We start from the raw sequence: 14,471 nt of genomic DNA on the forward strand, positions 1-14,471 counted from the left end.
GGCAGCAGTGCTGCTAACACCAAAGCTTTTAGAGGAAAAAAAAAAAAACAAACTGATGACTTGGAAAAGCTTATCTTCATATTAAATCTTCAGGCAATTTACATGTTTGTATAGTAAATTACTTTAAAATAATTAAGGTCTGTCTACATCAAACTACAGCTAAGTGTAACTCTCATAATGAACAGCACATTTTGAGGGGGGTACAGAAGTCTTCCAAGCTTTACCTGATACTTAAAGTTGCAAAGTTGAACTGATGCATGTTGTTACAAATTAAATGAACACCAGCAATTCCCCAGCACACCTACATCAGAGTAATTTAATTACATGCCCTCAACTCTAAAATGAAAATTTCTTCCATTAAGGGAAAAGCCTGAAGTGAAACAATAACATCTGTCTTCTCTTAGCATTTTTCTTACAGCAAACACTCCTTCTCCTATTGAGGAAGAACGCTTCCTTTGACTTCCATCAATGGAGAAAAGCTTATCTGCTTGTGGCTGTAATATGACATTGTCAAATAGCTGTATTTTCAGAGAAAACTGTAATCTGTTCTATTCTGAAATACTTCAGAAAGCCAAGGGGCTACCAAGACAGTTATTTTTTTGTAAACTCCATCTATGCATAACTATTTGTTACATGCAGCAGTGTAATCATACACATTGATTCTTTTCCAAAAGTGGAGGAAATCTCATTAGAGCCTTGTATCCACTTCTTCACACAGGTCTTTACAGCTATCCCACTGTCTTTAAATTATCTGTATGTTAAAAAAACTGTCAACACAGCTTTGGGACTGTACTGTGTCTTGCTGTATTCTTAAGAACTGCAAACCAGCATTGATTTCAAGTGTTTAACTTCATTGTCCCCATAAACAACACACTCAACCAAAAAACGAAAAGATAAAACAGTTTGGGTTGGAAGAGACCTTAAAGATCATTTGGCCCCAATCCCCCTGCCACAGGCAGTCACCTTTCCTTAGATCAGGTTGCTCAAAGCCCCATCTAATCTCATCTAAATCCCATTCAGAGTTCCATAAAATATGAAAAAGGCAAACAAACAAAAAACCCAAACTAAAGAATTCTAAGCAACAGAAAAATTAAATTCCCAGAACATATTCTCCCAGAAGCACTCACACAATGTAAAATATTAACCCTTCCCAATTCAGTATGCCATTTTAATAACCCATTGTTCCACTTCAAAATACCAGGAGAAAGGTTTTCATGCTCTGGTAAGAACATAAATCCTGAATACAGTAAGTCTGCTTTGTATCTTAGGCTAGGTAAGAAACTTGCTTAAGCATACCAGACTTAAGCAAAAGCTATTCTTATTTTCATAATCTCCAAGTTTAAATTATCTGAACAAGAACAGAGACTGTATTATCATCCATTTTAATTAAAAACATTAGCGTGAGTAATATTTATGCAATGCACTGTAGATGAGCAAGCCAGGAAAGAAAATGCTGCCCAGTAAGGATGTGAAATCAGGATTTAGAGCTTTATATTAAGCTGACTGGTTTACAGTCTGCTATTAAGGACATGAGTACATGGAGAAAAAAGACAGGTGTTTCCCTACTGCTGATGAGTAATGAGTTCCTGGAAATAAACAGGAAATCAAGTCAATCACTGGCACTTCTTTTCTTGAACTTTTAAACCAGGTTTTAGAAGTAAAGCAAGCATATTAGCTAGATGAAAATTTTTATATTAAGGTTTTTCATTCTTAAATATTTATTCTCTTTACACTTTTCTTCACCTCTTTCTAGCCTGCTTAGATTACTGAAGCACACTTTAAATCATGGTTTCTCAGCACTATGCAGCAATGCTGCAAATGACACACTCTTATCAAGTAGTTTCTCCTCCTTCTGTGCCTCTTGCCTAGAAGGAAACTCCACATTGATTTTAAATCATGATGTGCTGTGCATTTTTAAACCCTTTGCCTCAAGCATGCATGCCAACTTTGAGAAAGTACCAAGCAAATTTCATAATTAACTGAAAAAAGGTTTACTGCAATAAAGTTTCTCTCAACTCTTTCTTGTCTCACATCTTCTTCTATGGCAGAAGCTGTAACAATTTAAGCAGCAAATGGGGGAGGACAGAAAAAGCACACATGCCTATCAGTCTAAACCAAGAACTGCTTGGAGACAAATATTAGCTTTAACTGCACCCACAGATCTGCTATAGTGCCTGTTAGGTATAAATAATAGTCTTCCAAAATTAAAGATAATGTAATGACAACAGCTCAAGTCAAAGATGAACTACATTGGGGATTGACTCTATGTATTAAGCATTCAGGATTGAAAATTATTTTTTTAGTGAAACACCTTAACTTGGATTGCTTTCAATGCTTCCTCTTTTTCTCCTCATAAGGTTAAATGTTTTTATTCAGGAATTCACAACGTGAAAAATATTAATTTCATTCTCCACAGAACTTTCGTAAAAGAATAAAAAAATAAGCTTCTTTCAACCCAACAAATAATAGTAATTTGCAGCAAAAAAAAAAAGACTACCCCCCACTTCTATTGCTTGGCTTTGTTTTCACAACCTCTTAGCCAATAGCTTCTTCAGTTATAACTTAAACCAATTGTTTTCTTCTTCAAAGAGAAAAGACTACACAAAATAATGCACTAAAAATCAGCTTGCAGGTTACACAGGTAACAATATGCCTCAGGAAGACATCTGGGAAGCTGCTATCCATGAAGATGCTGAAAGCACAAGAGCTTCTTTATCATAAACATTTCTGTTTGTTTTACAGTTATACCTTAAATAGGCTTGCAATAATTGCTTAGGTAATTGTAAATAATACTAACAGCATTTCCATAATTTTCCATTTACTTGAATCCATAATCTTAGTGGTCTCCAAGGAGAAATCGCTATCAGTTAAAAATTAGACCAATTTCATAGTAAGTGCAAAGAAAATGTACCGAGAGAAATGTTTCGATGTTATCATGAACAAACGATGCAACATCTTGCCAGTCCAGAATATCTCCAAGCCAGCTGTTCTGACGGTTTATGTGCCACTTGTGTCCTTTGTGTCTTCCAGAATGTGTTACATTCTTAAAAACAAAGAAAATAGATATCTGAATAAAATTTAGATATGAGAAAAACAAAAGCTAATGCTTTAGACTGGTGTTTTCTTAATGAGGAATAGATTGAGCATGCATCTAAATACTTAGAGCTGCTTTAACTGGCATGCCCAAAAATACCTGGAAGTACTCTGTACACTGGAAAAATTAAAATCTGACAGAAAACTGTAGTTAATTATCCTGTTTAATTACATATGTGCATGTTGTATTGATTCACCCCTGTCAAAAGTTAACTATAGTGCTTGACTGATACAATGGTATCTATTTTGCTCTTAATGAAAGCACACAAGAAAGAAGTAATGGTTTCATTTATTCCCTACATAATTTACTGCTTGCAACATGTAAGTTTTCCCAGCACAACCCATAAAGAAAAATACAAGCAGAAGTCTAAGCAACTAGTTTTCTCACTACTAGTGAGAAAACTATCTATTCTATCTCTCCACAGAAAATGTTCAATCACATAAAACCTAAAAGCTAAACCAAACGCAGGAGGATTTCTTCTGACTACCAACTATTGTAACTGCAACACAACAAGACAACAGGACACGGCCATAAAAACAACAGCTAATTCCTTAAGTGGCTCCTCCCTAATTATGATGTTGCCTATTGCCCAGTGAATAATACCTGATTACCATCTTGAATGCCACAGGCTGGGACTGTGACAAGTGTTTCTGAGAAGGATGCCAAAATTCTCTGAAAGCAAGCTTATGCAAACCTGCTGACAACATCCTAGTCTTTAATAGAAGGAGACTTCTCAAGTTCTTAACTCTGATTTTTACAATAAGCATTCCACTACTTGTTAAAATTTCCTGCGCACTTTTAGCCTTAGCAAGCTGCATGCAAAATGGCAGTATCTTTTTTTGCCACACATGGCAAATAACATTCCAAGTGCAGTCCCTGCACTGATTTATCTAAGAGCATTACATTTTCTGCTCATTACCAATTCTCTCTAGATGCCTGTTACACTTTGTGATGTACTATTAGCAACCTTCTCTAACAATCTGCTGCCAACACAGATCTTTCTTCTGAGCTAGCAATTTATTTAGTGTAGAAACATGAGAAGACAAAAATCTCCCTCAAATAGGCCTTCTGCATTTGTAAACTGTATGGAGACCTATCACCTGTACATCTAGTTCTACACTAAAACTGTTATTTCTTTAATGCAGAGATCTTCTTGGAACTTTAGAGGTACTTGAAGAATAACTGCATAAAGAAAAGGGTTAATATGATCGCAATCATTTAAATATACAGAAGTATTTCAGGAATATGACTTCTGGATTTGGTATTTCCATTGCACAATTGCTAATGAATTGCTCTTCCCTTTAAACTGCAAGCAGCACTGGCAGTATAACAATGATTTAATAAAAGTTACACAAATCATGCCGACAACCAGTTGCCTTTTCCCAAAACCTCAAAAAATTGAGTAATCAACAGAAAGCGCCAAACTATGAAATACTAATTATAAAAAGTGAGACAACTGTAAAACGGCACACACAAAACCACACTTAACTACTTAAGTGAAGGACACAGCTCTGGCTATACTAAAACTGTATAATGATGTGTCCTATACACTTGAAATTTCTACCTTCTTTTTACCAACCTTTACTCAACTTTCCAACTTTTTGCTAATCTCTTCCTTAGAAATGCACACTTAGCATGATTATGTAAGAGTACTAAGTGACAGTTTACATGAATATCATTGAGTTACCCACCTTCACAAACCAAGAGTGATAAAGCCTGTCCCAGAGCTCCAGCACTTGTTTTTCAATCACAGCAGTGTTATTTACTTTTTCTCCTAAAATCTTATGGAGCTAAAACACATAAAAATCTATTATTATACAGGACAGAACAAAGCAGACATCCACTGATGAACTTCAAGCTTGATGAATAACGTAAGATTGTCTGTAAAGGCACATTTCAAATCCAAGTTATTAGAAAAAAATACTATGAGCATGAAATACACACTTCAGATAAAATGGTTCACAATTCAAAGACTTTGTTAAAAAACATTCTGCTGCACTAAGGACTTCTTTCTGCACTTCAAAACAAATGCTGTCTCTAAAATCCTTAATCTAAAGCCATTGGTCATATCTTTAGAGTAAATATTTCAAATAATTTGAGATGTGTGCTAGACATCAAATATATGAGTAAGAATCTTGGCAAATTCTTATCAAGAAGAAGATATATATAGAAGAATATAGTTTAACTATACAAATTATGATTTAAAGAATGGGTGTGTACCACACCCAGCCCACACAGAAATTAGGGGAGAAGGAGGGGCGGTGGTTGCAATAGAAGTTTACATTGCCTATAATATGACAGCCAAAGTCAGTTAAAAAAAAATTACTTAATTTTATTTGAGGCATTTTCACTGGGAATCATTAGAATGATGACAGATTCTTCAGTTCGTAAAACAACTATCCCCTGAAGAGAAAACACTACTGAAATCACTCCCACTCTTCCTTCAAAAGTCCCAAAGTGGACTTTCCCACAGTGGAAAGAATAGATTTGTCAACACAATGGTTAAACAAATGGAAAAGAACTACTGACAAATGTATTTTTATTTCTTTTTACTTTTATGAAATACTAGAAATGAAAACAAAAACCAAAGAATTTGAGCTTTTTGACAGCTCACTCTTACCTTGTGTGTGATCCATTCTCGGCCATACTGGTATACGTTGTTAGCTGCAGAATTGAGCGCCTTCTGAATGACCTGGGCTTCCGGGAGCCAGCTGAGGGGGGTGGGTTTTAAAGAGGGAAAACAAAGTTAACTCTTATATATTATACCCACTTCATTACACCCAAAACACATTGCAAATTAACATTCTGAAACAACAAATCATTATGGTTAAATACATATAGAAGTACTACAACTCAAATGTTTCCTTCTACATATTAAGGAATAGATTTTCCCATAAGCAAAGCAGAATTAAATCTAGGGCATGTCATTGCATTTAAAATCCTCCAAGGTTCCTGAAATCTCAATTAATTTGATATCTCAACTTTTTCAGAAAAGATCTGTTCTTCAATCTCTATATGTGCTATTCACACAACCTTATTTTTTTTTTCCCAGAGTTTCCTGAAAATACCTTTTGAAGCAGTCTCATCTAGCTGCAAACACAACCTTTTGAAATTACAAGTTCAATGTAAATTGTTAACATAGTATCCATGAAAAAGCAACCAGCTGACAAAAGGTCTGGACATCAGCTATTTCTAAGTCCTCACCAAACCACCTGCTTGTGAATTTCTTCAGGGACTCACATCACTTTCAAGCAATGTACCCTACTGGGCTGTCAGCATTTTACCATTTGTGAATACAGGGCACACAATCTCTGTTTTGATTTTCTTTTTACATCTTGATTCAATGGCACCTGTTGGAGCCCTTCCAAAACAAAATGAAAGCATTCAGGAAACAGAACTGCTGTATTGTCCACCTGACTGAAGATCAACATGGAAGCTCCTCTGTCTGCATAAGGCTTCAGTAATGTTCCAGATTGGAATTTCAGTATTTCAGTCACTCACCTCTAAACATAATATGAGCACTGAGCTCTGAAAGCTGGTAAAGCTTCATGGATTTGGCAAGAGACATTCTTACTCTTAATGAACTAAAATATAGTGCAATGGATACTTCAAATTTGAATGCAAACACTGGAAGTGAGAAGTTATACTAGAATTCTGCAAATTATTTAACTAGTACGCCAGTAGTTTCATCATGTAAATAAGCTTCTGACAGTCAAATTTCCATCTCCATTAGTCCCACTTACTTCCATCTTACAAAAAAACAGAAAGGCCAAACAACACAAAAGATGCCATGAAGGAATAAAACCAAGTGCTTTAAGTGCTTTCTGTTCTCATGATTGTGATTACTTTAGTAGTGCTAAAGCATGTATTACTACAATGGATATTAACTATATCCTTTTACTTCTGTTTCTGAAAAATTGCTGTGCTCTTATAAGACAGCACCTGCTTTCTTTCCATCTTATACCACCACCACTTTTATTTAGAATGTACCCTTGAAAGAGTCAACCATTCTTATTCTGGAGAGACCTTTTTCTTGCTGTCATTACATTGGTATCTTATATCTGCCCAATGTCTGTTTAGGTGAACCAGAATGAAAGCCACCTGGAACATGCCCTCCTTAAAATCACACTTTTGAGTCTCATCTATTCCCCCTCTGACGTTCATGCAATGACTCCTTTGCTCACCAGTGTGTCCATGTTTTCCTCTAGATGCATTTCTCTCAACACCATCTCTCTCCCTTACTACTAGTCTTGGTGCTTACTTTAGTCATTAATAAGTTTAATAAGCCTAAGTGCTGAGTTCTACATTTTGGCCATAAAAATCCCCTACAATCTTACAAGCTGGGGACAGTGTGGCTGGATAGTGTACAGGCGGAAAGGGACCTGGGGGTGCTGGTCGACAGCCGGTTAAATATGAGCCAGCAGTGTGCCTTGGTGGCCAAGAAGGCCAATGGAATCCTGGCCTGCATTAGGAATTGTGCGGCCAGCAGGCCCAGGGAGGTCATTCTTCTCCTGAACTCAGCACTGGTGAGGCCCCACCTTGAGTGCTGTGTCCAGTTCTGGGCCCCTCAGTTTAGGAAGGATGTTGAGATGCTTGAGTGCATCCAAGATGCTTGAGTGCATCCAAGGACGGCAACAAGGCTGGTGAGGGGTTTGGAACACAAGCCCTGGGAGGAATTTACACAGACCAAACCTTACAAAATCCCCAATGCACACACTACACACATCTACTTGTAACAAGAATGGCCCTGCCCAACTGATTCACATCAAACTCCCCTCATCCACCCCTGAACTCTTCTGTTCACTCCAGGAATGTCTTCAGTTCCTGTTCTTTCAAATGCCCTCCACATCCATCTCTCTCCATTTAAAAAATAATTTAGCTCTATCTTGAAACCTTCTAGAGAGAGCATCCTTTGTCAGCATTTTTCTTTCATAGGAAGAAGGGATAAAATACAGATCTCTTCATTCTCTGCACTATACAAGTTTCTTCTCTACAGCTGTAGCTAGAAAAGTTCATAGAGTCATCCTTCACCACCAAAACCCAACCAGTCCTCAAATGAGACACCACACTGACAGGCCTCTGAAGTGAGGCACAAACATCTCTGCTGTCTGAGAGTTTAGCTCTTACATTGGCCTGTGAGAGATACCCACATTTCTGTTCACCTAGGCAATTTTTTAAAATTAAAAACTATGCATAAGAGCACCTGGAAGCTTGTTCATCCACCCTATACTATTCGTTTAACTTCAGCATTCTTACTTTGCCCATTCTGGGTGACTGGCCACTGTCTCATTGATCAAGCTGCTTGTGACTTGAATCATGTGAACGCTCTCTTGATGCACCTAAATTAAAGAGAGAGAGGAGAATGTTATGCAATGCAAACTACAACTCTTCCTACATTCAGAAAGAATTCTTTTCTTTGGGGGAGGGGGAGTGGTATTGGGAGGAGGAGGGTGGGGAGGCAGGGGGAAGGTGAGAAAGGATTCAGTGACCAGTTTGTACATTTAAAAAATAATTCTTCCAGTGCAAACAACCCACCGTGAAGAAAGAAGCACCATTAACCCAAGAATCACCTTGTCAATACAATAATAAATGCTGGTCTCTAGTAATAACAAATGGAAATTTAAACCTTATCTCATCAGTGGAAAAAATTTAAACAATAACAGCAGTGTTGTCAAGAAAGCACTAAAATACAAAGCAAAGTTTCAGATGCAACTTTTTAAGCCATGGATCAAAGAAGTATAAAAATTAATGAATACTTAGCTCTAACATGACCAACCTTGCTACAAAGTGCCTAACTAAATAAATTCTTCAGCAAGAATGATAAAATACACCTTTTATAAATATCTTAATACTCTTTCTATGAATGCAAGGAAGCTTTAGGCAGGAATGTTTGCACAACTTCAAAAGTCTTCAATTTTAAGTACTCAACATTACATATGCCTATGTTTTGGAAAAAGGAGATTGACATCAGAACCCACTGATCTTTGTTCCATAACTGTATTCAAGCCAAACATTCAATCTCCATTGACTGTTTCAAGTATGAACACAGCTCCATTATGGAAAAAGGAAAACAAAAGTACATGAGTGACCTCTTCTGGTGAGCAAAAAAAAACCCCACCCAAACTCAGCCATAAACCAAACATCAATTTCAGAGAATACCTGATCATGAATCTGAGTACATATAACTCAGAAAAGGATACCATGAGCTTGTTAGAGGCAATTACACAAAAAAATTCATAAACACACCTTAATTATTTTGCAAATGTTTCTGATGTAAGGTAAATTAAAGACAAAAAAAATCTAAGTGGATCTTCTGTTGACAAGGAAAGTGTCAACAGGATGCAAAAAAAATCTGTTGCTGTAATACATAAGCTAGTAATTCTACTAGAATAAATTCTGTATTTACGAATGTCTATATATTAGCCTTGTCATATAGGTAAAAACTACAGAAATACAGAGAAATAGAAAGAAACACTGAGATTTTTATATATTTCTGTATATTTTACATACAAAAATATATAAATATATGTCTTGGAATGGTGATAAGTTCAAGTACAGAACAATTAGTTCCTAAACATTTAGAAAGATTCTTTGAGCTATGCAATCTCATATAAGTATCAGTAACCTTCAACAGCAACAAAAATGAGCTTTATATTTATTAGCACACTATACCTTTGCAGTAAGGAGAAGAGCCAGCAGAAGGGTTCCTATCACCAGCAAAAATATTATGAAAATGCTGATTATTTTATCTAGCATTTTCTCCAACCACACGATAATCTGTGCAGAAAAAAAAAAGAACAAATTATAGCACATAAATCAATCTTTAATGAAAATGATTCTGTATGTTATGCAACAATATTGTTATTTTTATTTACAATTACAGTACAAAATCAGGCTCTAATCAAACAGCATTTATGCCCAAGCTTGGAAATGAACAATTAACAAGCAATGTTAGCATGATTAATGTCATGGTATGACATGTGATTTTGCAAAAAACATGTACACATTACCACACAATACAGCAAGCTCTCTGCAAAGCAAGCAATAATTCAACAATTACTTACTAGACCTAGAGAAGTACCTAAAGAAGACATTCATGTCAACTAGTACCCAGAAATTTGTCTTTGTTTCTTGTCCTTCAGCAACCTGGAAACTTACAGATACTGTCTGCACAGGACTTCAAAGCTATCAAGGTATACCTTAATGCACAACCATAACTTTCAGATTTGAATAGCTAAGAGTCATCTAAATGACAAATGAGGTATTTTTGCAAGTAATAAAATTTTTTAAGCTGCCTCATCACCTTCTGAACTGAAATGGGACAGGTGGGGTTCTGCATTATTGAATATCAGGCCAATTATTCAGCACCAACTATTTCTATCCACTTCCAGTCTCGAGGATGCTCAGCACTGAGCATGCATCAGCTAAACTGACTGATACAGGAAACAGGCACATTTTTTGTTCTGTCAATTTACAACAGGCCCATTCTATACATATCCATAAGCAAATGATGATACCACATCTGAGTAGAGAAATTCTGATAATGTCATTCAAAACAATGAAACTGCTCAGTCACACGACTTTGCAGAGTGCTCTGGAACACAGCAAGCTGAGCTTCATCTCATACATAAACTGTTTACATAAAAAGCTGTGAAAGCACATGCAAGCATGACCAAATACATTTTTCTAGCTCCTATGGTTCAAATAACAGGTCTATTTCTATTCCATTTAGCATTACTATAGGAAAAAGCAACAGCACAATTGTAATTTTGTGATTCACGAGAACTGATGTCAAAGCCAATGTGTAGTAAGCAAAAGTACTTCAAGTCCAAATTATATATTCAACAATTAAGTCGGAAACTTTTTAGTTAGAGATCTTATAAAACTACCAATATGCATGCTAATGGTTTACATTAGTTCTTTGTTCATTATTTACGCTATCCCTACAGCTGAAATTGAGCCTGGAACAACAAACTTCTCAAGACTGCTGTATGATGATTGAATTGGTGAACACTGAAGTCAGATCTCCTATTTGACAAAAGTAAGGATTTTTTGTGTGTGTGTTCATCCAGTAGTATCTGAGCAGTTTATGTACATCAAGTAATTATTTTTAAATTCCAAGTTTTTACAACCAGCTCCTTGTCTGATCTAAATTAATATAAGGCCTTGTAACAAAGTCTGTACTACATTTAGAACTGCAGAAAGGAACTCAGAAACCACGAGGAAGTGTGAAAAATCTTTTGTCTTAGATATTTTTAACCTATGTTTGGTTTTCAGCATTGCTAGCAGATTTCAGCCATCAGAAATGCATTGCCAGTGCTGGAGGGAAGTGACCTGCCTGCAGCAGTACTGCAGCTCTCTGAAAAACTGAGCAGCCCCTACACAGGGCATATATATAGGGGTTACCTCTCTGGAAATAAGACTGAAACAAGATCTGCTGTGTCCTTCCAAGACTCATGTACATCTAGTGATTATGCTAGAGAAGCAAGAAATTAAAGTCCTTGTTTCAAAGGACAGAAATAACAAATATCACCAAGAAAACACCACTGGATAGGCAGGGGAAGAAAGTTTTATAGCATGGACTTCAAAATGAAGCTATTAAAAATTAAAGCTGCATCTGTCATTTCAGACTGCTATTCAAAACAGCTATTTACTTTCTAAGTCAGAATTTAAAGAAATCCAGTAGTCTTACATATAGCACCTTAATCAGATTTACTGAATCTATGTAATTGGAAGTACTGTCAGAGATTCCAAAAAATGCTAGGCTCAATGATTGTGTCAGGGGTATTCAATAGGTGAAATCTCTGACATGTGAGAGGTGAGGCTGAATCCTCAGATGTTTTGCCATGTAGCAACTAATGGAAGGGCAATCTCCGAAAGACCAGGATGAGGACTCTCTCTGAGATGGCACAAGGCATCTTTCCCAGACACATACTGACAGTTCAAATATGTCTGGACTGCCATTAAGGTGCAGCTGCAGCACGTGTAAATCCTGGATTACCTTTAATCTAGTAAGTAAATCATGGCAGCACTGACGATGTACTGGTACCAGCAGCCCACCTTGTCTCTATTTATTTGGGCAGGTAGCCCAAGGAAGCCTGATGAAAGCCAGCTTTGGCAAGCCTATAGATACTGCAATCACATCCCCCAACACAGACTTAAGGGATCCAAGTTATGTAAGTGGTACAGATACATCACAGCAGAAGACTGAATTGGACTGAGTATTGTACAAGTAAAAGCAGATGGACAATATTCACTTAAGGCTATATTTATTCTTTTTTTTTTCTTCTATTAAAACATACTTTCTTCCCCTACATTAACCCACAAGACTGCCTTAGGAATCCCTTGCCTTTTCACACTCGTGTTAAATAATGCATAGGTGCAGGTAAGCTACTCACTGCAGGGAAGCTGCACTGTTAAATGCCTGTGTGGTTGTATTTATCACTGAATCAGGTCCAGACTTCACTCTTACCCCAACGCTGCCAGACCTCCCTTTACATCCTTCCTGTAAACCATGGGCATGCACACAGAGACAAACATGTACTGACTAAACACACTCATTAGCCAGAAGTCAAAGTTTTACATTCTGTTCCAAGCTTCTAATCCAAAGGTTAGTCAGCAGTGGGAAGCTGAGGCTGCCACAGCATCTGAGATTATGCAAAGGTAAAGGAAAGCCAAGCTCCTAAGCTACAGAAGGTCAACTTGTAAAACCAAACTGAAATATTACTGATTTGTGATAGAATGTCCACAAAAAAACTATCTTTAATTGTCACAGTCTTGAAAGGAAAAGTTATCAAGGTTTTTATTTTCATTTAGCTCATTGTAAAAAGGTTTCTAATGATTACATTCTATTAGAAAGCTCCTCAATAATTTGAAAGTACTCCCTCTTTCAACTTTTGGATGATGACACAAAACCATATTACACTAAGCTGTAACAGAACTACAGTCCAGAAAGCATTAAAAATCAGAAATCCTACTATCCAAAGAGGTTTTCCATGTTTTGCAGTATGATACATCATCTATAAATTAATATTTGCAGGTTTCATACTGCATAGCCTTCAGGGCAGTGGTTTTTCTAGTATGTTTAATTCACTACATCACCCAAGCAGTGAAACACACCTAGGCATCTACTTAATTTTGGATTAAATCTACATAAAATTATCAACATGGACTTTTATTTTTTTCTGTAAACAGCTCTGCTATTTATGAGGATTTTTTCCCAACACATTCCTTAGACTTCTCATTTCCCTTTTCTTAGTTAATATTTGAAGATACCATCTCATTAATATCATCTGCAGAAAACAAGGGGAAGTCTGTAACCAGAACACATCCCAAGGTAATGCTGAAATGAGCCAGCTGGGTGGTTAAGCTAAGAAAGATAGAGAACAGTCTGTGTGAGGTCTCAAGTCTACCTACACCAGTATCCCTCCAAAAGCAGCAGAAGAATTCAGCAATTCCTTCTAAAGACTCCTGACATAGACAATGTTATTAAGAACAAATTATGCCACACTGACTGAACTTTTTCTATATTTTGGGCTGCATATACCATGAGCAGGAATCAAAAAGCCAAGGTTTATGACTAGCAGTCATAATCAACCATCATTTCAAACTCTGCCATATCCATATGATTTTTAATTTTCTGATGCATTATGAGAAATTTATCTTTGTGGTCTCTGAAGTACATCCCTTCAAAGACAGGCAAAAAAGGAAAAAGGCACAAAAATAATCACCTTTTAACTGCAGCCAGTGTTCTGTAGTAAAATCCCCTCCTTTTTCTGCCTCCGGTACAGTTCAACATTGTTTTTTAATTTTAAAAAAAATCACCAAAACACTACACACAACCAAATGAACCCACTGGTTGCACATTTTTTTCACTTTAAAAAAAAAAATCTTGATTATAATCATTATTACTGTATGTTCATGGACAACAGTCAACACTGTATGTAATACTATAGGACTTTCTACTTATGAAACTGTAAAGTAAACCAACAGTTTTCAAAGATAACTCCAAGGAACTAAAAAACCACACTCTGTTAAGAAATTATATCCACAGGGTTTGCCAAATAATGCAGATTTCTAAACTAAAAATAAAATCCAGACATTTTAGCATTTAAAGCTATTACAGTTAAATTGTTGTTGCAACCTACCAGTATTCAGGAAAAAAACCTCATATCTACTCATACACATTTTCAACGAAAACCACAAATGACAGAAAAAGAGTAGTTGAAACTACACTTTCTGTTGTGGGTCACCAAACTCAGCTCTTCACCTCAATTCTGCTAACAAACCAGAATATAATAAAAAATAAATTAAGACAGGTTACAACTGCACTTATTTACTAACCCCCAGTCACTCACACAAGATAAACATTTTAAAG

At 36.3% G+C, this 14,471-nt stretch overlaps 1 protein-coding gene across 3 annotated transcripts in view; it reads right to left on the minus strand.

Annotated features, from left to right (window-relative positions):
* The window catches only part of TMEM245 (transmembrane protein 245), a 77,225-nt gene that overhangs the window by 35,216 nt on the left and 27,538 nt on the right, over positions 1-14,471 (minus strand). For all 3 annotated transcript variants that reach the window (XM_041408052.1, XM_041408051.1, XM_041408050.1), the window contains 5 exons: positions 9,767-9,871; positions 8,351-8,433; positions 5,715-5,805; positions 4,786-4,884; positions 2,912-3,043 (listed from right to left, as the gene is read on the minus strand). In XM_041408052.1, the coding sequence (XP_041263986.1) occupies positions 2,912-3,043; positions 4,786-4,884; positions 5,715-5,805; positions 8,351-8,433; positions 9,767-9,871 (510 nt within the window). The remainder of the gene's footprint in view (positions 1-2,911; positions 3,044-4,785; positions 4,885-5,714; positions 5,806-8,350; positions 8,434-9,766; positions 9,872-14,471) is intronic.

The sequence above is a fragment of the Onychostruthus taczanowskii genome, unplaced genomic scaffold (assembly GCF_017590055.1).
Source record: "Onychostruthus taczanowskii isolate IOZ18803 unplaced genomic scaffold, ASM1759005v1 scaffold29, whole genome shotgun sequence".
Lineage (NCBI taxonomy): Eukaryota > Metazoa > Chordata > Aves > Passeriformes > Passeridae > Onychostruthus > Onychostruthus taczanowskii.